We start from the raw sequence: 21,229 nt of genomic DNA, 5'->3' as shown, positions 1-21,229 counted from the left end.
CCTCCAGGAAATAAAGCCAGACGGCTCACTGGAGGGAATGATATTAAAGGCAAAACTGAAATACTTTGGCCACATAATGAGAAGACAGGACACCCTGGAGAAGATGCTGATGCTAGAGAGAGTGGAAGGCAAAAGGAAGAGGGGCCGACCAAGGGCAAGATGGATGGATGATATTCTAGAGGTGACGGACTCGTCCCTGGGGGAGCTGGGGGTGTTGACGACCGACAGGAAGCTCTGGCGTGGGCTGGTCCATGAAGTCACGAAGAGTCCGAAGCGACTGAACAAAGGGTTTCTGACTGAATCCGAAGGAAGTCCTTTGTTTAAACAGTTGGGCTTCCTTTTACGTATTAATCTCTGGCATCTCCTTTTTGCATCGAACTCATTCTTATGTGCATCCTCTAACCTTTTACCTTGCTCAAGGTAAAAGGCAATAGAGCATGGAGACAGTGTTTCTGAGGGACGACAACAGAAACAGCAGGGAGAGATCTTAATTTCTTCCAACATCTACATTCGGTTTTCCTAAATATTCCCCAGGCCAGCAGCGCGCCTCCACACCGGCCTGGGGCCCGGTAAAGCGGCCTGTTGGGATGTGCGGGCGACCGTACCTTTCGGTGGAGCCCGACCCAGCTTGGGAAGTGATGGGGACGGGGGGGGGGGGACGGGGGGGGGGCAAGAGGCTTTTCTTTGCGGGGGGGCTGCCTGTTCCCACGAATCCGATTCCACCCCGTGCGCAGGAACAGCGGCGCGTCCTCGCTTCGCTCCTCGCCCACCCCGCCCGCCTCCCTTCTCGGCGGAAAGCGCTCGCCTTCGGAGCGGCGGGAGCGCATCCCCGGCTCCTTCCCCTCCGCGGGGGGACTCGGCGAGCGCCTACGCTGCCCGGCGGGGCCTCCTCCCATCCCCCGCCCCTTGGATTCTCCTTTCGTCCGCGCGACAGGAAGGGGAGGCGGCAGGAGACCCGGAGCGGGGGGCAAATTCGCGGCGCTCCGGGCCAGAGGGAGGGCGACGCGGCGCGAGGAGGAGCGCGAGGCGAGGGCAGCCGAGCATCCCGCCGCCCGGCGCGCGCGCCCGCCCGGCGCCACACCTCTCGCCGCCCCGCCCCGCCTGCCGCCCCGCCCCGCCTGGCGAGAGAGGCCCCGAGACGCCCGCTGCCCCCGCTGGGGCTCCGCTTGGCCGGGCTGGGAAGCCGGGGGAGGCCGGTCCTGCAGCTGCCGCGGCAGCATCCTCCGAGCCTCGCGCCGGACGGGCGGCGGCGGCGGCAGCGGCAGCGCGGGGCGTCCCTGCATGGGGGGACTGGGGCCGCCCGCCCTCCTTCCCGCCGGCCCCTGGAGAAGGCGGCGGTGGCGGCGGCGGCGGCGGCTCCCGCCCGCAGCCTGGCCACGAGCGACGAGCCGGTCGGAAGCGGCCGAAGGCGGAGGATGGCGCCGGGGCTGGCGCTCTGCAAAGGCCCGCGCACGCGGCTGCCAGTGGGCGCCAGCGCGCTGGGCTTCCTGGTGCTCTACTGGCTGTACATCTTCCCGGTCTACCGGCTGCCGGACGAGAAGGAGATCGTGCCCGAGGTGCTCCGGCAGCAGGGCAGAGCGTGGCGGAGGAACCTCAGCGCCGGGGCCGAGTTCAGGTGAGCGCGCCGTGCCTCTCCCCTTCGCCCTCGCCCGCGGGTGCGTCGGCGGGCATCCCGAGCGCAGCCGGGGAGAAGCCTCGGCGGTGGGGACGGTCAGTTGGACGAAGGGGGTGGCTAGTCCTCATGATCACGCCCCCTGGCCGGTGGGCGCGCTCGCCCGGATCCAACAAAGGCTGAGTTGCGCAGTGGACCTGAGGGGCACGGCCGGCCCTGAGCGTCGGGGGAGATGCATTTCCAAAGAGACGAGCGAGACCGCGGGGGACCCACCTTAGGAGGGGCTAGCCCCCTCTTATAAAAACTGCCACCTCCTTTTGGAAGAAACTTGCGAGTCGGATTTTTAAAAGTTGAATACTTGCAGATAAAATGCACGGACTACAACGGTCCCCTTTAGCTAACCAAGGCTAAAGACCTTTCCTTAATGACTATAGTTACTTATTTTAAAAAAAGCTGTAGGGAAAAAAATCTCTATTTCAAGGATGGGGCTGTTTCAACCTTCTACTGTGGTTTTAATTTCATCCTCTGAATCCCCTCATTCTGCTATCCGCACAATGCCCAGCAGACTCATAATAAAAATAAGCCAGTTGAATGCAAGGTTGCATAAACCTCCAGGGACACCCAACCCAATTAAATATGACATCAACAGTAGTGGTAGGTTTGAATAGGGGGGAGTTCACTTAAGTTAAAGGTTTCCCTTGACATTAAGTCCAGTCGTGTCCGACTCTAGGGGGCGGTGCTCATCTCCGTTTCAAAGCCGAAGAGCCGGCGTTTGTCTGTAGATACTTCCGTGGTCATGTGGCCGGCATGACTACACGGAACGCCGTTACCTGCCCGCCAAAGCGGTACCTATTAATCTACTCACATTTGCATGTTTTCGAACTGCTAGGTTGGCAGGAGCTGGGACTAGCAATGGGAGCTCATCCCGTCATGCAGATTCAAACCGCCGACCTTCCGGTCGGCAAGCTCAGCAGCTCAGTGGTTTAACCCGCAGCGCCACCACTCTCCCTAGCATCAGCGTCTGGCTTTATTTCCTGGAGGATGGACTGGTTTGATCTTCTGGCAGTCCAAGGCACTCTCAGAATTTTCCTCCAGCACCACAGTTCAAAAGCATCGATCTTCCTTCTCTCAGCCTTCCTTATGGTCCAGCTCTCGCAGCCATATGTTACTGCGGGGAACACCATTGCTTTAACAATGCGGACCTTTGTTGTCAGTGTGATGTCTCTGCTCTTAACTATTTTATTGAGATTTATCATTGCTCTTCTCCCAAGGATTAAGCGTCTTCTGATTTCCTGACTGCAGTCAGCATCTGCAGTAATCTTCGCACCTAGAAATACAAAGTCTTTCACTGCTTCTACATTTTCTCCCTCTTATTTGCCAGTTATCGATCAAGCTGGTTGCCATAATCTTGGTTTTTTGAGGTTTAGTTGCAAGCCAGCTTTTGCACTTTCTTCTTTCACCTTCATCATAAGGCTCCTCAGTTCCTCTTCGCTTTCAGCCATCGAAGTGGTATCATCTGCATATCTGAGATTGTTAATGTTTCTTCCAGCGATTTTAACTCCAGCCTTGGATTCCTCAAGCCCAGCATGTCTCATGATGTGTTCTGCATACAAGTTGAATAGGTAGGGTGAGAATATACAGCCCTGCCGTACTCCTTTCCCAATCTTAAACCAGTCCGTTGTTTCGTGGTCTGTTCTTACTGTTGCTACTTGGTCGTTATACAGATTCTTTAGGAGGCAGACAAGATGACTCAGTATCCCCATACCACTAAGAACTTGCCACAATTTGTTATGGTACACACAGTCAAAGGCTTTAGAATAGTCAATAAAACAGAAATAGATGTTTTTCTGAAACTCCCTGGCTTTTTCCATTATCCAGTGGATATTGGCAATTTGGTCCCTAGTTCCTCTGCCTTTTCTAAACCCAGCTTGTACATCTGGCAATTCTCGCTCCATGAATTGCTGAAGTCTACCTTGCAGGATCTTGAGCATTACCTTACTGGCATGTGAAATGAGTGCCACTGTTTGATAGTTTGAACATTCTTTAGTGTTTCCCTTTTTTGGTATGGGGATGTAAGTTGATTTTTTCCAATCTGATGGCCATTCCTGTGTTTTCCAAATTTGCTGGCATATAGCATGCATTACCTTGACAGCATCATCTTGCAAGATTTTGAACAGTTCAGATGGGATGCCGTCATCTCCTGCTGCCTTGTTATTAGCAATGCTTCTTAAGGCCCATTCAACCTCACTCTTCAGGATGTCTGGCTCTAGCTCACTGACCACACCGTCAAAGCTATCCCCAATTTTGTTATCCTTCCTATACAGATCTTCCGTATATTCTTGCCACCTTTTCTTGATCTCTTCTTCTTCTGTTAGGTCCTTGCCATCTTTGTTTTTGATCATACCCATTTTTGCCTGGAATTTACCTCCAATGTTTCTAATTTTCTGGAAGAGGTCTCTTGTCCTTCCTATTCTATTGTCTCCTTCACTTCCGCGCATTGCTTGTTTAAAAATAATTCCTTATCTCTTCTGGCTAACCTCTGGAATTTTGCATTTAATTGGGCATATCTCCCCCTATCACTGTTGCCTTTTGCTTTCCTTCTTTCTTGGGCTACTTCTAGTGTCTCAGCAGACAGCCACTTTGCCTTCTTGGTTTTCTCTTTCTTCGGGATGTATTTTGTTGCCGCCTCCTGAACAATGTTGTGAACTTCTGTCCAGAGTTCTTCCGGGACCCTATCTACTAAGTCCAGTCCCTTAAATCGATTCTTTACCTCCACTGCATATTCCTGAGGGATATTAGTGAGCTCATATCTAGCTGATCTGTGGGTCTTCCCTAATCTCTTTAGTCTGATCCTAAATTGTGCAAGAAGTTCGTGATCAGAACTACAGTCAGCTCCAGGTCTTTTTACCGACTGTATAGATGTCCGCCACCTTTGGCTGCAAAGGATGTAGTCAATCTGATTTCGGGGTTGTTCATCTGGTGAAGTCCATCTATAAAGCCGTCTCTTAGGTTGTTGGAAGAGAGTGTTCGTTATGCAGAGTGAGTTGTCTTGGCAAAATTCTATCAGCCTATGTCCTGCTTCATTTTGTTCTCCCAGGCCATGCTTACCTGTAATTCCAGGTGTCATTTGACTGCCCACCTTAGCATTCCAGTCTCCCGTGATGAAAATAACATCTCTTTTAGGCATGTTGTCCAGTAGGTGCTGCAGATCCTCATAGAACTGCTCTACTTCAGCTTCTTCAGCATCTGTGGTTGGGGTGTATTTTTGGATCACTGTGATGTTAGATGGCTTGCCCTGAATTCGAATTGAGATCATTCTGTCATTTTTTGGATTGTATCCAAGCACTGCTTTAGCCACTTTACTATTAATTATGAAGGCTACTCCATTTCTTCTGTGGTCCTCTTGTCCACAGTAGTAGATCTGGTGGTCATTTGATGTGAAGTGGCCCATTCCAGTCCATTTCAGTTCGCTGATGCCCAAGATGTCTATCTTTAATCTTGACATCTCCCCAATAACCACATCCAATTTGCCCTGGCTCATAGATCTTACGTTCCAGGTTCCAATGGCGTGTTGATCCTTAGAACATCGAATTCGCCGTTCACCACCAGCACCGTCGGCCGCTAACCGTCCTTTCGGCTTTGAGCTAGCTGCATCATCACGTCTGGGGCTAATTGAACCATCCTCTGTTCCTCCCCAGTAGCATTTGACCATCTTCCGTCCTGGGGGTCTCATCTTCAGATGGTATACCGACATCTCTCTGGTTGTACTGATCCATTGAGTTTTCACGGCAAGAATACTGGGGTGGGTTGCCATTACCTTCCTCAGGGATCGCATTTAGTCTGACCTCTCTGTCATGACCTTCCCATCTTGGGTGGCCCTTCACGGTTTAGCTCATGGCATCATTGAGGTGCTCAAGCTCCAGCACCACCACAAGGTAACGATCCTTTGCTGAAGGTTTTATTTATACAGTCCTCTTTCTCTTTCTTTTCCTCTTCATTTTGCAAATGAACTCTAAGGGAAGATATTTTAAAGCATCCTTTTCATATAGCAGTTTAAAAGACAAGGCTGAAAAATTGGGAAAAAAAAAATTAAGGTCCCATGAAAATTATGTAGAAAAATAGAAGATACTATTGCAAAAGGGGATAGAATTTTCAGTGAATTGGGAGGTAAATGTCATTACACTGTTACTTTTGCTCAGTGTTGGGATGTGCATTACATTGGGCCATATCCTCAGGTTGGGCAAGGTAATTTTAACCAAAATTTCATTTTGCCAAGGCAGACCAGTTTGGATGGACTCCATTTAAATGCTGGACCATAGTGAAATTCCAACCTCCAGACAGTTTCTCTGGAGATTAGGACTCTGCCAAATGAGGCAAATGTAAATCAAATTTATTAAATATATTTCTATCCTACCTTCAAGGTGGTGTCTCTCCTCCTCTTTTTCCTGCAACATCCCTAAGAATTAGGTTGAGCTGAAAGAAGTGACTGTCCTAAAGTCACCCAATCAGTTTCCGTGCCTAAGGACTAGAACTCATGGTCTCCCAGCTTCTATTCTAGCTGCTTAAGCACTGCACCAAACTGGCTCTCCAATTTAATTGAGAGGCAAAGCAGATTAGTATATGGAAAGCTGGCTGGCCATTCTAGAGAATCAGGTGGTTCAGGGTTAGATGAGATTATGGAAATTGTGAATTGCGAGAGGACATACATAAAACATACATAACATACATAAAAGTCCAGTCAACAGACTGTCATGTTCACTGTTTCGATGTGCAATGTACATCGTAACGTTTCACATGCCATGGTGCTGACGCGCGTTTCTGTTGGGAGGGAGCTGCTGTGAAACCTTGTGCCAAGCTCTGTATCTGTGTTCATTTCAATGGAATGTGTTTGGGTTATGTGCTCTGCTCAAGGACTTTTCCCGCAGACCATCAGAAGCTGTTAGGAACACCTGGGATTGTGAGCCTGGGAAGATTTTACCGGGGGAGGGATCTCGTTTGTACTGAGGATTTTTTAGTTTGCATTTGGCGCGCTTTTATCATTCTCAGCTTTCTTTGTGATCCTGCATACTATTCTTTAATAAATCAGATATCTTTGCATTCCTGCTCATGAGTCTGAGAGTGTTTTAGAGTAGGCATTCATTACATAAAGCTGAGAATCACCAAAGTTGTACCGTTAGCTCCTACCAAGATCAGTTTCTTGTGAGGGAAAATAGTTAACGATGGCTGAGTCCAAGCTCACGACTGGGGGACTTGAGGAGCTGGCTAGCTTGATGCCCGAGTTGACGGTCAAGAGCAGAGAACTGAGCCTCACCCCAGAACCTTCAGATTTCCGGCAGGATTCGAGTTCCAGCCCTGAGGTGGAGGAATCTAACGATGGGGGAGAACCAGAGCAATTGGCACCCAGCAAATCGCCTGCAGAGTTGATCACCTGGGATGCAATGGGAGAACCCCAGCCAGGGACGTCCCAGGCGTCCTGGAAGCATCGGTTCCCGCTGACCCCAGACGTAGAATCTACCACGGTATCAACAGAGAGACAGCATAACACGTGAGGGAGGGAGGAATCTCAAACCCCTGAAAGGCTAAGAGTGGTAGAGGCCAAAATAGAATCGATGGAGTACATGTTAAGAAACCTGTCTCTATCGTTGGAGGGGCAGGGGAAGCATGACGGAGGTCCCAGCTTCACGCAACCATCCCCCATCCTCCCACCTGGACCGCTGGTAGAGCGGGGCCGGAGACGGCTCCGGGATGAATCTCCACCCCGCAGAGCAACAACTACTATAACCTGGGGCCCAAACACTCAAGCAGCCGCCGGCTCCGCTCCAACAGGAGTGGGGGTGAAAGACTTTTCTGTCAAGTTTGATGGGGATCCAACCAAGTTATCTTTCTTTCTAACCAATGCTAAAAGTTACATGAGGCAGTTTGGGGCATGCTTCCCTTCCGAAGAGGCTAAGATAACTGCCATTGCCACCAAGTTGAACGGTCGAGAGGCTGACTGGTATGTTCAATTAAGTGAGGCTGACTCGTCTGAACTTGAGTATTTTGAGGACTTTATGGGGGTGTTAAAGCTGCATTTTGAGGATCCTCTGGCCAAGGCAAGAGCTAAGAAGGCGCTGAAGGATCTTACCCAGGGCCAGCTGTCGGTAGCTGATTACGCCCTGGAGTTTAAGGCTTTAGCTGGAAAAATCCCTGACTGGTCTCAGTCAACCTTAATAGAACGGTCTAAAGAGGGACTCAACCGGAACGTCCTATGATGGGCGTTGTGTAGAGACGACCCAGAGTCATTGTATGAATGGATCTGTCTGGCCGGCAAGGCTGAACATGCCCAGCATACCTTCATGCAAACCAGACGACCTGAAAAACCACCAGCCACCATGAGGGGAGCCCGAAGTGCCGCAACTGCTACCCAGCCAAGCTATAGAGCCTGGGAAGAGGAGAGAGATCGGCGCTATGCGAGGGGTCAGTGTCTCCGATGTGGAAAGGAAGGGCATCGAGCAGCTGATTGCCCAAAAGCCAAGGCTGGAGATCGAGCGGGCAAGCTGCCGGCCAAATCACACACCCCTCGCGGCGGATGACAGCAGCTAAGGGTGCAGCCGACGCTGAGGAAGTATTCTACTTCTCAGGAGAGGCTGAAGACGACTCTAAAGAGCTGGCGGGAAACACCAGCCACCTGCCCTGAAAAGCGCCTGCGGGCAGGTGGAGGAGGATGGGCGCGAGGATGCTATGGTGAGTGCTGACTGTCCCACTTTAGCAGTAAAAGTGAAATTGGGCTCCCGCACAAAGACTACAGAGGTCTGGGCTTTGGTTGACTCTGTGTGTTCCAGGTGTCTAATTCACCCTGATCTGGTGGCTGCTTTGGACCTGCCTAGCTTCCCCCTCCAGCAGCCTTTGATCTTTACACAGTTGGATGGTTCAACAGTGGTGGTGGGGGCCTGGCAACCCATTTCACTGGAACTGTTGCAATGCAAATGGGCAGCCACCATGAGACTTTAAAATTTGTAGTGGCACCTGTTGGCAATCCCTTGGTAATTCTGGGGATCCCCTGGTTGACCTATTGAAGCCCATATATAAACTGGGAACACAGAACTGTGACTTTTAAGGATGGGTTTTACCAAGCTCCTACAGCGGAGAGAGCTTCACGTGCGGGGGTTGGAAGGGCTGCAATTGCCACGCCGCGCCCTAGTTTGGCACATTTAGAAGGCTTGCCTGATCGATACCAGGACTTTGCAGACGTCTTTGGGGAAATGGAAGCAGATCAGCTACCCTCCCATCGGAAAACTGACTGTGCAATAGAGTTGGTTCCCCATGCTCAATTGCCCAAGCCAAAAATTTATCCAATGACTCAGAAGGAGCTTGAGGCATTACGGGACTTTATTGACAAAAATCTGTCAAGGGGTTTATTGAACCTGCAAATTCCCCAGTTGGGGCCCCAGTGCTATTCCGGGAGAAGAAAGATGGCACGCTTCAACTCTGTACGGACTATCGGGGGTTAAATTCCGTCTCAATTTGCAACAAGTACCCTCTTCTGCTCATGAAGGACATGTTAGCTCACTTGTCTAAGGGCAAGATTTTCTCCAAGCTCGATCTTCGTGAAGCCTATTTCCACATCCGCATACAAGCTGGAGATGAGTGGAAAACCACTTTTAATTGCCCACTGGGTTCATTTCAGTACAAAGTCCTCCCTTCTGGGTTGGCAGGGGTGCCCGAAGTCTTCATGCAATTTATTAATGAAGTATTACATGATCATTTGTTTAAAGGGGTCCTGGTTTATTTAGACGATGTTCTCATTTACACTGAAACCGAGGAGGAACACGAACGCCTCCTCAAACAGGTGTTAAGCAAGCTTAGAGATGCCAAACTTTATGCCAAGCTTTCCAAATGTGAGTTTCACAAGACCCAACTTGACTATCTGGGCTATAGGGTGTCTGACAAGGGAATTGAAATGGACCCTGAAAAAATTCAGGCGATTTTAAGTTGGGAACGTCCTGCACCCGGAGGCAATTGCAAAGTTTCCTCAGGTTCAGTAATTACTATCGCCAATTTATCCAGGGGTTCGCTGAGATTGCCTTGCCCCTCACTGATTTACTCTGTACCAAGGGCTTGGGGGAGACACACAAAGTAAAAAAACCCTGGGGCAGTGCTGAATTGGACGCCTGAATGGCAGGCAGCATTTGAGAAGTTAAAAACCCTCTTCACTGCTGAGCCTATTCTACAGCACCCCGATCCTGAACGCCCCTTTGTGGTCCAAGTTGATGCTTCTGACTCCTCAGTTGGGGCTATATTGTTACAGAGAGATTCTGAAAATCACTTAAAACCCTGCGCTTATTTATCCAGAAAATTTTCTGAAACCGAACGCCGGTGGCCTGTTTGGGAAAAGGAGGCTTTTGCTGTAAAAGCCACTTTGGAAGCCTGGCGTCACCTCCTGGAAGGCGCTAAATGCCCTTTCGAAGTTTGGACCAATCACAGGAATTTGGAAGCCCTCCACACCCCCTGGCATCTCAGTCCTCAACAAATTCTCTGGGCTCAATTTTTCAGTCGCTTTAACTTCCAGTTAAAATTTATTCCGGGAAAGAAAAACTTTCTGGCCAATGCTTTGTCACGTTTACCTCAGGACCTTGACCACGTGGCAGATGTGGTTCGGACTGTTCTCACTGAACCACAACTGGGCTTAGTTGCTGTCACCCGGAGCCAGACCCGTGCGCAGGCATCCCCGCCCCCAGCCCAGTCTGGGAAGTGGAAAGTGCAAGTTCCTTGCCAATTACAGAAAGACTTTCTCCAGGCGCTGAAATCTGACACTTGGTTGCTAGCTAATAAAGACACTGTTTCTTTTGAAAACGGTCCGGCATGGGTGCAACACTGCCTTTATGTACCTGAAACTTTGCGACCTGACATTTTACAGTGTTTCCATGATGATAAACTTGCTGGGCATTTTGGTTTTGTTAAAACATTGCATTTGGTTCGTCGTCAATTCTGGTGGCCTACCTTGAGACGCAATGTAAAAAACTATGTGGCTTCCTGTCCTGTTTGTGCAATGTCAAAGCAAAAAGGGGGGAAACCGCAGGGGCATCTGCAGCCTGTGGCCAGCCCATCCAGTCCCTGGAACAAGATTTCCATGGATTTTATTGTGGATCTTTCTCCCAGTCAGAAGAAAACTGTCATTTAGGTTGTAAAAGATTTTTTTTCCAAAAAAGCCCATTTCATTTCATGTGCGTCCATCCCGTCAGCCCCGCAATTGGTGCACCTATTTCTCATCCACATCTACCATCTCCACGGTAGCCCCTCCCATTTGGTCAGCGACCACGGGACACAGTTTACTTCCCAGTTTTGGAAATCATTTTTAAAATTGATTGGCACCAAACAGGCGCTGTCCACCTCGTCCCATCCTGAGACTGACGGATCTACTGAGATTTTGAACTCCGCCCTTGAACAATTTCTTAGAGCATACATTAACTACCATCAGGACAATTGGGTGGAGTTGCTGCCTTTTGCTGAAGTGGCTTACAACAATGCTGTCCATCAGAGTACCGGGCAAACCCCTTTTCGTGTGGTTTCTGGTCACAACTTTGTTCCCATCCCTGAACTGCCACAACCCCCTCCCCAAACATGTTCTGCTTCTGACTGGGCTGTTAAGCTTGCTGATTCCTGGCCGGTGATTCAACAGGCTTTGGCTGATGCCCAGGCTGTTTACAAGTTTCAAGCCGATAAGCATCGTTCTTTGCAACACGATTTCAAGATTGGGGATCAAGTGTATCTATCTACCAAATTCATCAAGTCACCACAACCCTCTAAAGAACTTGCTCCCAAGTTCATTGGTCCTTTCCCTATTGTTGGTCTTATCAATCCAGTTACTGTTAAGTTGGATCTGCCTCACAACTTGAAATGCTTGCACCCTGTTTTCCATTGCAGCTTGCTGTCATGTTCACTGTTTCAATGTGCCTGGTACATCGTAACACTTCACATGTCATTTGCTAGTCACGTATTTGATTTGTAACACTTCACGTGTCAGTTATTTGATTTGTAACACTTCACGTGTCAGTTGTTAATTGCGTGTTTGATTTGCAGGGAAGGGAGGCTGCCATAACCCGGACTGTTATCTCTTGGTTGAGGGAATGGAATGTGTTTGGGTTTTCTCAAATGCTCAAGGTTGTTTTCCCAGGACTGGTGAAGACAGTTACTGGCACCTGGGAGGGGGGGTGGTTAGAACGGCTGGGTGGGGGGAGGTCTTACGTTTTGAGCCGAGGGTTCTTAATTTGTATTTGGCGCGCTTTTGCTCATTCTCAGCTTTCTCTGTACTTGCATACTAATCCTTCAATAAACCAGATTTCAAAGAGTCCACTTGTGAGTCTGGCTTTGTTAGATTAGGCAACCATTACACTTGCTCAAGCCTGTCCACCACTCTTCCCGCTGGCATCCTCAACCTCCTTCTCCTGCTCTGATCATGATTGACGGCCAACAGCACTTTGAGGTCAAGGAGGTCGTTGATTCTCGCAAGTTTCATGGCACCCTCCAGTATCTGGTCCAATGGAAACACTTTCCTCATCCTGAATGGGTGTCTGCTCGCCACATTAATGCTCCTGATTTGATTCTCCGTTTCCACTTGGCGTACCCTTTAAAGCCTGCTGCTTAGTGTTTTCTTTCTTTTGGGGGGGCAGTATGTCATGTTCACTGTTTCAATGTGCACTGTACATCATAACATTTCACATGCCATGGCGCTGACGCACGTTTCTGTTTGGGAGGGAGCTGCTGTGAAACCTTGTGCCAAGCTCTGTATCTGAATTCATTTCAATGGAATGTGTTTGGGTTATGTGCTCTGTTCAAGGACTTTTCCCGCAGACCATCAGAAGCCATTAGGAGCACCTGGGATTGTGAGCCTGGGAAGATTTTACGGGGGGAGGGATCTCGTTTGCACCAAGGGTTTTTAGTTTGCATTTGGCACGCTTTTATCATTCTCAGCTTTCTCTGTGATCCTGCATACTATTCTTTAATAAATCAGATATCTTTGCATTCCTGCTCATGAGTCTTGAGAGTGTTTTAGAGTAGGCATTCATTACACAGGCCTGAGCTTTCTGACTTTTGGCTTCCTCTGTGCACTTGTGTACAAAACTGTCCTTGGAGGCTGCCTGACCTGGACTTTTGGCTGTGGATGCAGTGTTGTGTAAACTCCAACAGTATCCTTGACACACACATCCCTGCTGCACAGTTCCCCACCTTCCCAAGTCATCATTGACCCTTTTTGCAGAAAGCAGCCCTGGGCCAGGCACTCTCCATTCGGCAGAGTCAGGTGAGTTTGGGAAGATTTTGGTATGAGTTCAAGAGAAGGTTGAAGAAGAAGGTTATGCAAAGCACCAGCTCTCTGGAAAAGGCTGTAATACCGATCGAAGAGAATTTCTGTAGCTCAGGGTTGAACTATGGAGTCCTTGGTGCTCTCTGAGCCTTGTGGTTTTCTTGCAGGTGGTTCATTGCCAGGCTAGGCAGCATCTTCAGTGCGAGAAGGGAGTGGGCCTTGCTCTCTGTTTATATACAGTAGCTTGCCCTGCCAGTGTTGGTAAGGGTGTTATTCTCTCCTTGATTAGGCTGTTGTTTACTGCTTGATTGATTGACTGAGTTGATAGATAAGCAGAGATTAACACCAGAAGAACAATCAAGCAGGATAGAATACCCTAATCAAGGAACTATCAATGCTGGGAAAGGTGGAAGGAAAGAGAAGAAGAGGATGACCAGCAGGAAGGTGGATGGACTCAGTTACAGAGGCGATGAGTACACCATTGGGAAACATGAAAGAACAGGTGATAGGTAGGTAGGTAGGTAGGTAGGTAGGTAGGTAGGTAGGTAGATAGATAGATGATAGATAGATAGATAGATAGATAGATAGATAGATAGATGAAAATCTATGTGGTCGCTAGGAGTCAAAAATGACTTGATGGCACATAATCAAGAGAAGGTAAAGATTAAAGGTGGGACTGGCAAAAGTTTGTCTCTTGCTGGCTGGAGAAATTGGACTTGGCTGGAGAAAGAAATGAGGTTGTGATTCAAAGATCAACAGAGCTTTTTCACAGGGGAATAAAACCTCAGGCAGATCTGGCAATGTGTCAGGTTGGGCTCCCTCTGTAGAAATCTGTACTGGATTGGAACAGTTCAGAAGGTGGTTCATTAAGACAGGTTGGCAAGTTCTTGCACAGCCCCTAATGTTTATTGCCACCCAATTAAAAAAAAGAAAGGAGGAAAAGAGCTTCCATTTCAGGCCAAAGGATGTGAGACATCAAATGCACGGCTGCATTGAATATGTATATATGTTTTGAACATGGAATCTTATTAGCAAAGAAGAGGGGTTTTTTTAATTAATTTTTATTAAAGATTTTTTTACAGATTAAAAGCAATACAAATTTAGGAAAAAAGGGAAGTAAAGAAAAGTGAGTAAATAAGAAAAAGAAAGGAGGCAGAAAAGAAAGGACAAGGAAAAGAAGAAAGAAAGGATATAAAGAAGGGGCTTCCAATCTTCTTTACAGTAGTTATAAATGCATTTATATTTTATCCTCCCTCTCTGAGGTTACATTGTGGCTCCATTCAGCAAAGAAGAGATCTTAATCATTCATTTATGCATGTACAGTACGATTTATTTTTACATATGCAGTAACACAAGCAAAGTGATCTAATCATTAATGATTGCATATATTGTATATGTTTTCAGAATGCAATAATATTAGCTAAGAAGAGGTCTTATTCATCATTGCAGGCAGGGAGGGGCTCATTTCGACCCTTTGCTGTGGAAGAGGCCAAGGCCTCTCCCCTACAGCTGGTGTTCACACTGGAGATTCTTTAACTCATTGGTGTTAGATGGAGCCACACTCCCCCCCCCCCCAGTACATTTAACCACATCTTGTTTGTGCCTTGGCTAAAGCACTGAAATAGAAAACGGGCTGCTATTGAAGAAACCACCAATACTGTGGTGTCTTCAGTGAAGTGTATAAATTGTGTTCAAATGCAGATTAACGTCCTCTTGGCAGGCGCAGAGATAATGTTCTTACACATGGCTAGCGCTGTGAATGTTTTTAAAATGTAATAATTGCAACTGGGTGCCAGTGATAAAGAAATCTTTCTGGCAAATCCTTCAGCTCAATTGCTTTGCCTGCCACTGGAATTCCAAAATGTCACGAAAAACTTCCTTTTCAAGCTGCTTTCAAAGCAAAATCCTTAATTGCTCCCTCTAAAAGATTGCTACCCACTCCTTCCCCTTCCCCTTCCCCTTCCTCTTCCTCTTCCTAGATTTTCATTTGAGCTGGAAAATTCATTGTGCAGTCAAGCATGTTGAAGCCAAGCCATGGCGAATATACAGTCCAAATGTTCCTTTGCTGCGGACCTGTGGGGGTGGGGATTCTGAAGAAATGATTCAAGAAAACACAGAAAAGCTATCTAGTGCCAACAGAAATGAGATGCTAGCCTTTTCCCATAACTTTTAATTCTAGTGGCATTTGAAACCTTCAGTAGACGCCTGCCATCAGTTAAGAGGATAGAAGAAGTCTTATAAAAGAGGTCTTTGTAAGAACACCAGAGGATTCAAGATACGGATTGCCAAAACTCAAAACAGTTCCTTCCTCAGAAAAAAAGAGAAAAAAGGAGAATTATACAATGTGAAGGGGCCATTTAGAGCATAAAGTCCAATCCCCAGCTCCATGCAGGAATTAAAGCATCCCTGACCAAGGGGACACATCAGGAGAAGATGTTAGCCCTTCGAGGTAGTCCAGACCAGGAAACCAAAACCAGGACTACTAACACTACCTTTATTGTAAGGTTACAGTAACAGAATCTTGCAAGTCTGAAAATGCTTCCTCCCTCCCTGCCTTTACATTCCAGAGAACTAGGGAGGGTTGACTCTGAGATGCTTTCTCTTTTGGGTGCCTTTTCTGTCTGTGAAGGCATCCCAAAGAACCTGCTGATCATCTGATTGGCCAGCTGTGGAGACCAAGAAAGCAAGAAGAGATGGCCCACCCCTGAACTACAAGGATCAGGTAGACAGGAACAAACCAAATATAACCATCCAGCTCTGATTAACTTTTAAGTTAATGAAATGCATTGAACTGAAAGTTGGTTACAGCATCTCTGGTGAATCATAGAACCTTAGAATGTAAGAGTTGTAAGGGACTTTGGAGATCGTCAAGTCCAACTAGTTCTTAGCATCCATTCTTAGCCTCCTTGTCAGATGACCGTCTTATCTCTGTTTCAATTCCCCCATCAAAGGATTATCACCACCTCCCAAGACAGTGTTGGAAAATTCTTCCTGATGTCCAACTACAGATTAAACCCGCTGTTCTTTGTCCTATTGTCCTGACTAAGCAAGGACCACACCGAGAAGAGGAAGAAGTCTCTAGTGCTTAATTACTGCTATCGTAGACAGAAAATCCTACCAAACTGAAGAAGTGTGGGAAAACCCAGACAGATAAACCCCAAAGTCAAGGTGGGTCTGTTCTGGGTTTCTTTGAATGACAGTTCAAATTCTCTAAACTGCATGTGCGTTTTCCCTCCCCCCAGATAGGGCCCCCCTCCTGCTCACCGTCTGTGCTCATGACACCTATCTTCTGGAATCATTCTAAACCATTCTGTCCCTGCCTTTTAATGACAGCCCTTCACATCTTTGAAAACAGCTATCATGTCTCTCAACAAGCTTCATCTCCAGGCTAAACATAACCAGCGCTTCCAACTGTTCCTTGTACGTTTTTCACTGCAAGCCCCTGATCATCTTAAGTGCTCTCCTTTGGACATGTTCTAGATGGCTGAGGTTCTGCCAAAATGCAGTACCAGAATTGGATGCAATAGAGTAGGTGCAGTCTAATCAGCGCAGAAAAGGGAAGAATTACAAGTTTTCCTATCGTGATACTATTATGTCATTACCTCCAGTCCCAGCTCATCCATTTCCCTGGAATCATTTAATTGGCCACTGTTGGAAATTTCTTGAATTGGAGAGACCTTCAGTCTGAACTAGCAAGGCTGGTACGCAGTAATTACTTGATAAAGCTGGAGGAGGGGAATAGATAAGTCGCTTTGGGCTATCAACAGAATATAGAGGAGCCTTTGGCTTTTAATTGTGGTTGGAAAATTTAAACTAAATAAATCTGGTTTTGCACAATGTCTCAAGTGGAAACCAGATTTGTACAAGATGCTTAGCCACAAAAATAAACCAACCTTTCCATGTGCAAATGCACTTGATCTTTCCTTGACTTGGTTATGTGAATCTAAGCACTATCTTGCAATTTTCAGATGCAGGGAGGGCACCCATATGCCCACTTAAACTAAGAATCAATCCCATTGAGGTCACTGGGTCTTACCTTCAAGTAATGCTGGTAAGGGCTTAATTCAGCATTGGGTAGGACTCCCAGGAACTATTTTCTGCCCCTATAATATTACAAAGTTGGATCATTTTGCATTCCTCCCCTCCTTTCCCTAAGTCAATCAGCCACACGGCCCAAATTTTTACTCGTGAATTGTCTGCTTCTGTATTACTTTCTTTATCTCCAGGTGCTTTAATGCAATCCATTTTTAGCAAACATATGATGCTAGAAGCAAAAAGAAAAAGAAAGGAGAAGTGAAGGATTTATTAGCTGCATGATGAATTAATCATCCCATTAGTCACAGATGGCCAGAACTGGCCAAGGTCATTTGAGCATCTCTATTGAGTTGCTTGGGGACGCGGTGGCGCTGCGGGTTAAACCGCTGAGCTGCTGATCGGAAGGTCGGCGGTTCGAAACCGCACGGCGGGGTGAGCTCCCGTTGTTAATCCCAGCTCCTGCTCACCTAGCAGTTCGAAAACATGCAAATGTGAGTAGATCAATAGGTACCGCTTCGGCGGGAAGGTAACGGCGTTCCGAGTCGTCATGCTGGCCACATGACCCGGAAGTGTCTATGACAACGCCGGCTCCAAGGCTTAGAAACGGAGATGAGCACCGCCCCCTAGAGTCGGACACAACTGGACTTTACGTCAAGGGAAACCTTTACCTTTACCTATCGAGTTGCTTAGAGTTCTAGCACCCAACCTCTGGAATTATTTTAGATTAGAACAGAATGGGTACCAGGCGGTCTTCTTTGTGTTTCTAATGCAAAGCAATGCAATGCAAAACAAAACAAAGCAAAGCTCAGCTCAGCTCAGTTCTCCAGGGTCACCTTTATTTACCAGAATGCTTCAGCTGGACAAGTCTCATTTCAGGATGGAGGCTGACTGCGGCCCACTCCTTTACCAGGAAATGAGCCCATTTGCCCCAAAGAACAGACAGATGGAAGCTGAGAATGCCGTTGGGTATCTTGGAGAGAGAGGTTAGAGTCAGTGGAGAGCAATCTGAATGGTTTAACCTTCTGGAAATACATGTTCTGTGATTGGCTACACCCACCCCTAATATCCCTCTGTCTGAGTGCCTGCAGCATGTCCCCCAAATTTCAAAGGCGTTTATGGGCCTTAAAATCTCCCCTCTCCTAAAGACAGTATTTATGATCTCCCATGGCTGCCCTAGTGTAACCTGATGATGTTACCCCTCAGGTCTGCGTTGTTTTTGCAAGCGAGCGCATTTGCAAACCAAGCCGCTGGTCATTGGTTGTTTTCTAGTTGAATTTCATTTCATTTATTTGGCAGTTTTATATTTCTATAGAAGCTTGTATTCCCACAACACCAGACCTGTGAGATGGATTGGGCTAGTTGGGAGGGACTGGCCCAAAGTCCCCCAGGGAGCTTTTGTGGCTAAAGGGGAACTAGAACTTGCATCACCCCACTCCCAATCCAGCACCTTCTTTGAAACGACCCCATCTTTAAAAGCTTCTGAAATATCAACAAGGAGGAGGCCAGCCTACTCACATCAGCCTCTTGACTCTCCCGAAAATATGGGATCCATAAGAGTTTCTCCCTGTTGGATCTGATCAGTCAGGCTGGTTCTGGTTGGAGTAGTCAGTCCTGCAGATGTTTTTAATTGTAGAAATGACCATTCAGTCCAGGGATGATTGAATTGCGTTGACTTCTTAAAATTCATGGGAAACTGGTATCATGGGTGCCCACTTGACAGACAAGGTCCATGTGACTGATGATGTTCAGATTTGTGCACTCAAATATATCATCCTATATAACTGGATAGTATATTACTATCAGGAACACATATGGGGCATTGATGCTGCGAGATGGGAAACCCAGGACCAGTAAAAGCTGGAGCTTTGGGAGGCTGAAGAAAAGAAGGGGGTGACCTGGAGGCACCCTTTGGAGCCCTGCCTTCTTGACATTTTCTCTCTTTCCAAACTACTTGGCAGAACAGAATTGATTTTAAAAAATGTGATGCTCACCTGACAGCTCTGTTTCAAACCATACCTTTCTCCATAGTTGCATTTATCCCTCACACTCTGTGCGGCATAAGCTCTGCTCCTGGGTCATTTTCTGTTTCATCTCCTTAGACTCTGGAAGTATAAAGGGAACGTTGCAGTTGGCTCTCATCATTATCCCTGCTGTGGGATGGCCATATGGGTAACATCCACACACAGCTGGGCAATGTTGGCAAGCTACAGACAATCTCAAGGTTGCAGAAGTTCAAGAACCTTTAGATCAGTGTCTCTCAGCCTCCGCAACTTCAAGATATGTGGGCTTCAGCTTCTGGAATTCCCTAGCCATGTTTAGATGATGAAACACTTCAGAGCAGTGTTTCTCAACCTGGGTGGCTTGATGATGTGTGGACTTTAATTCTCAGAATTCCTCAGGCAGCATGCTGGCTGGGGGACTCCGGGAGTTGAGGTCTGCACATCCTAAAGTTGCCAAGGTTGAGGAACCCTGCTTCAGAGGCAGAAACAACAACTCAGACAGCCCAGGGAGGATGGATTAGATTCAGTGTCCATGGAGTATCCTAGAAAAAGACCAGGGCTGGATCTCAGTCACACCACCAGTTTTGGGTTGGGGATTTGTCTGATTATAAATTGTCCTCTCCAGAAAGCTTACAAAAGCCTCTCATCGTGATGTCCACCATGGTTGTTTTACTTTCCTCTCTTCCTCTCTTTATTAGGAAACTTCTCAAAGACTGTTGTGACCCGAGCCATCACTTTGCAATGACAAAAGAAAATTCACCGGTGGGAAAGAGTGTCTGGTACGATGGTGAATTTCTGTACTACTTCACAATTGACAGCGAAACCTTCTCTCTGTTTCCAAAGGTTAGTGACCTGGATGTGCTCTTCTGGGAAAAGCCTCCTCGATATGGCAGCAGCTGCACAAGCATTTCCTGAAAAGGGAAACTAATACACAACTAGTGTCTAAGAACTGGTTATAATGTCCCACAACTGACTCATGCTGCGTTATCAGTATTTTCTGGTTTTCTTCTTCTGCCTCTTTGTTTGCTAAATTGTAATCCACACCTATGATCTGAGCCATCTTGAGGACACTGTCAAAAAGGTCATTTTGCACATCCCAGTACAGTGTACATTTAGGTGGCTTGTTGAACAAATCACAGTTGTCAGGATTGCACATCATGGCTTATTTAATTATGGCTTGCTGAGCAAACCATCATTGGTATCACAGTGAGCTACAATCATGGCTTATGTACCACAATGGATGGTTTCAAACCAAACCAAGTCAGTAAATCAATAGTGTTTTGGAAGGCAGGTTGGCTGCAAACTTAGCAACTCTACATGATGTGCAAGGCTTGAGAGTATATTAAACTTGGAGGTTTGGGTGTACCTTTTCTCATTTTGTGCACACCTAGGTTACTCAGTTATTTTATGGCTCATTTGATTTCTAACTCGGGGGGCAGGTTAATTCAGGTTAAGCATGTTATGTCTGTGCAACTAAGAGCTGTTTTTTGCTGATGTTAGAGGAATGTGGAGTTTAGTATCAAAGACTAAATAAACTGGCATGCCCAAGACTGCGTCTGCTCACTGGCACTTCCAGGAAAAGTATGGAACTGGTATTTTAGTACTAATCCTGACCAAAGGGGTCTAAGTTCAAAAGCTTAGAAGGTTCAGAAGGTTTAATACTTGGAGGAAACCATCAAAAAAATCTTAAAGGTATGAATTAGACTGGGAACTTCAAAACTTCCTGTAGAAGAAAGCATTTTATTGTCATGCGCTGCCTGCCTCTGAATAATACTCAGACACTGGTTCGTGGATCAGGCTCTGATTTATTCACAGCGCAGTTACAGCGTCGGAAGAAAAAAGCTGAGAGTGACAGGAGCGCGCCAGTGCGGGGTTTAAATACCCCGCGCCGGTCAGCGCCCCCTCACTCGCGGTCACGTCACCCCCCTTTGTCCAATACGTTGCCCTGCCGGTGGGTGAGGGGTTCCGGGATCGCCCATCATCAGGTTTTCTATTCCTCTGTTGATTGCTGTCAGCTGGGCGATCTCCGTTGTATTGGCGCTGATGGCTTGGGTGTGCTCCGTGATCCGTTTAGTTATTGTTTGTTGGCCGTTAGTCGTTGTGGGTTGATGGCTACTTATCTTGAGCCCCTTCACCTATTTCCTTGCTATTGTCATGTGTGCCATTGCGCTGATGACTTCAGCTCAACGGCACTCATGACATTTATATTGTTACTGGCAAAACAATATGTCCTTGTCCATGTAATAGATGATGGTGAGGGTCCTTTTTTTTATACTGAAAATCAGAAAATTTCCTTCTGAA

General features: G+C 47.2%; 1 protein-coding gene across 1 annotated transcript in view; it reads left to right on the top strand.

Moving 5' to 3' along the window:
• Nucleotides 1–1,388: 1,388 nt before the first annotated feature.
• ST8SIA1 (ST8 alpha-N-acetyl-neuraminide alpha-2,8-sialyltransferase 1) overlaps nucleotides 1,389–21,229 on the top strand; it is a 90,136-nt gene continuing 70,295 nt past the window's right edge. Inside the window, exons 1-2 of the mRNA XM_063308690.1 lie at nucleotides 1,389–1,615; nucleotides 19,627–19,771. Of these exons, the coding sequence (XP_063164760.1) occupies nucleotides 1,416–1,615; nucleotides 19,627–19,771 (345 nt within the window). The 5' untranslated portion in view covers nucleotides 1,389–1,415. The remainder of the gene's footprint in view (nucleotides 1,616–19,626; nucleotides 19,772–21,229) is intronic.

The sequence above is a fragment of the Candoia aspera genome, chromosome 7, assembly GCF_035149785.1.
Source record: "Candoia aspera isolate rCanAsp1 chromosome 7, rCanAsp1.hap2, whole genome shotgun sequence".
In the NCBI taxonomy this organism is placed as follows: Eukaryota; Metazoa; Chordata; class Lepidosauria; order Squamata; family Boidae; genus Candoia; species Candoia aspera.
Note: the sequence above shows the minus strand (reverse complement) of the source record. Positions and strands in the feature narration are given on the sequence as shown.